General features: G+C 33.2%; 1 protein-coding gene across 1 annotated transcript in view; it reads right to left on the minus strand.

Moving 5' to 3' along the window:
• The window catches only part of LOC108742077, a 14,008-nt gene that overhangs the window by 4,588 nt on the left and 7,563 nt on the right, over positions 1-1,857 (minus strand). The window contains exon 4 of the mRNA XM_025975952.1: positions 690-945. Coding sequence (XP_025831737.1) covers positions 690-945 — 256 coding nt within the window. The remainder of the gene's footprint in view (positions 1-689; positions 946-1,857) is intronic.

Genomic DNA, 1,857 nt, shown 5'->3' on the forward strand with positions numbered 1-1,857 from the left:
TACAGTGGAATTCGTTTATTATGACTCCGCCTATATTGACCAACCGCTTAATATGAAGTAATTACAGTGTTAAGTTTGGTTTTCATATTAAATTCTCTATAGGAAAGTTTGGATATAATGACTCCGTTTAAAATGACATATCGTTTATTATGACTGATTTTCAAGAAATCATATCCGGCTATAGTGACCCAAATGATTAATAATAACATTTTCGCTCATTTTTCTGACCTTTCTTATGTATATTGATATTACAACTCATCGTTCTTTTTCTTTTACTGTTAATAAATATATACAATTTGTAGTTTTCCTCTCTATTAAAATAAATAACTAACCAAAATAGAAAGTTGTTTATTTTCTAAGACTATGCTTGTATGACGTCCGCTTAGTATGACGTGTTTGCCTTTTTCTCTTTGATGTCATTATAAGCGGATTCTACTGTATTTAGGCTTCATGACCGTAGTCTAGAATTAGTTCTCCCTCTGTAAGAACACCGATACAATCGTTTATCCAACATGTCGCCAACAACTGTGGTTGGTAACTTTAAGTAACGTAGCGAGCGCTTAAACCCGTCGGGTGATAACCACTACTATCAATCCCCAATATCAAACATTATTCAAATAACACAATCCTTGAAAGTCCGACTCCTTTTATAAATAAATAGGTATCTTATTCCAAAACCAAATAGTTACCTATAGTTGTGATTGTTGCTAATCTTTTGTTCCCGTGCAGGAGAGAATATTCCCCAAACATTTCACCTTTTTCCATAATTCCAATTTCGAAAGAAACCATGTCACCAGTCGCGGGATCAATGGCTTGTTGTGAAATAACAACTCTTCCAGAAGATATAACAAACATCTTCAAACCTTCATGATTCTGTCTCACTATACAACGATCATTCCCGTAATATTCAAAAAGCATTCGTCCTGCCAGCTGCAGTTGGACTTGCTGAATATATGGAAAATGGATTTATCAGGTTGTCCCAAAAAATAGGATGCGGCGGAAACATGAAGGTTGAGGTTCCAGGGGACTAGCAAAAAAGGACCCCATATATTGAACGATTCTGAAATGTATCCCTCACTTTTTAGAGATGTTATAGTCAAAGCTGAATCAACAGTTGATTGCTCTCTTTTATTGTTATAAGATTTCGCTATTTTCTGGAAACGCAATAATTTATAAATATTTTTCAATTCTTATCTTTGGCGTCACATTGCTTAAACGGACAGGTGAAACAAACCATAAAAATGGGTCCTTTTTAGTGATGGGTAGTAACATGTTTTCGGCGTAACGTAACGTAACTAGTTTCTTAAGAAAACGTAACCTGCTTCATAACTACGTATTTTTGTAACTAGTTACATTTATAGATTTGTACTATAGTGTAACTTGGAAACTGTTAAATTGTCCTATATCTTTCCTCACTGTCGTATCTTTACAATACAGGTCATTTCACGATGGTACGGTCACAATTCCTAGAAAGTAGGTTTATGGCATTACCTAGCAAACAAACCCATGTATTTACCATCGACGATTTGATATTTTACACTTTTACAGAAAGATATTTTTGCATTTGGTAACTGTTGTATAAATCTAAGTTAAAAATAAACATCGTACCCTCGGAAAATTATCTCCTAGAAAGCTTCAACAACTTTGCTACACAATTACAAAAATTTTAAATATTGTAATAGTTGTTTGCTACTAAGTTCTTCTCAAGATCTGATCTGGAATTCATAGACTTTCTTTCATGACTAAAAATATAAGAGGCCACAATAAATAATCTTTTAAAATAGTTTTTCTCTGTATGTATGATTTTGATCTGTTCAAATATTATTTACTCAAAATCATAACTCCGAAGAACGAAGA

Source organism: Agrilus planipennis, unplaced genomic scaffold (genome assembly GCF_000699045.2).
Source record: "Agrilus planipennis isolate EAB-ADULT unplaced genomic scaffold, Apla_2.0 scaffold12, whole genome shotgun sequence".
NCBI classification, from domain to species: Eukaryota; Metazoa; Arthropoda; class Insecta; order Coleoptera; family Buprestidae; genus Agrilus; species Agrilus planipennis.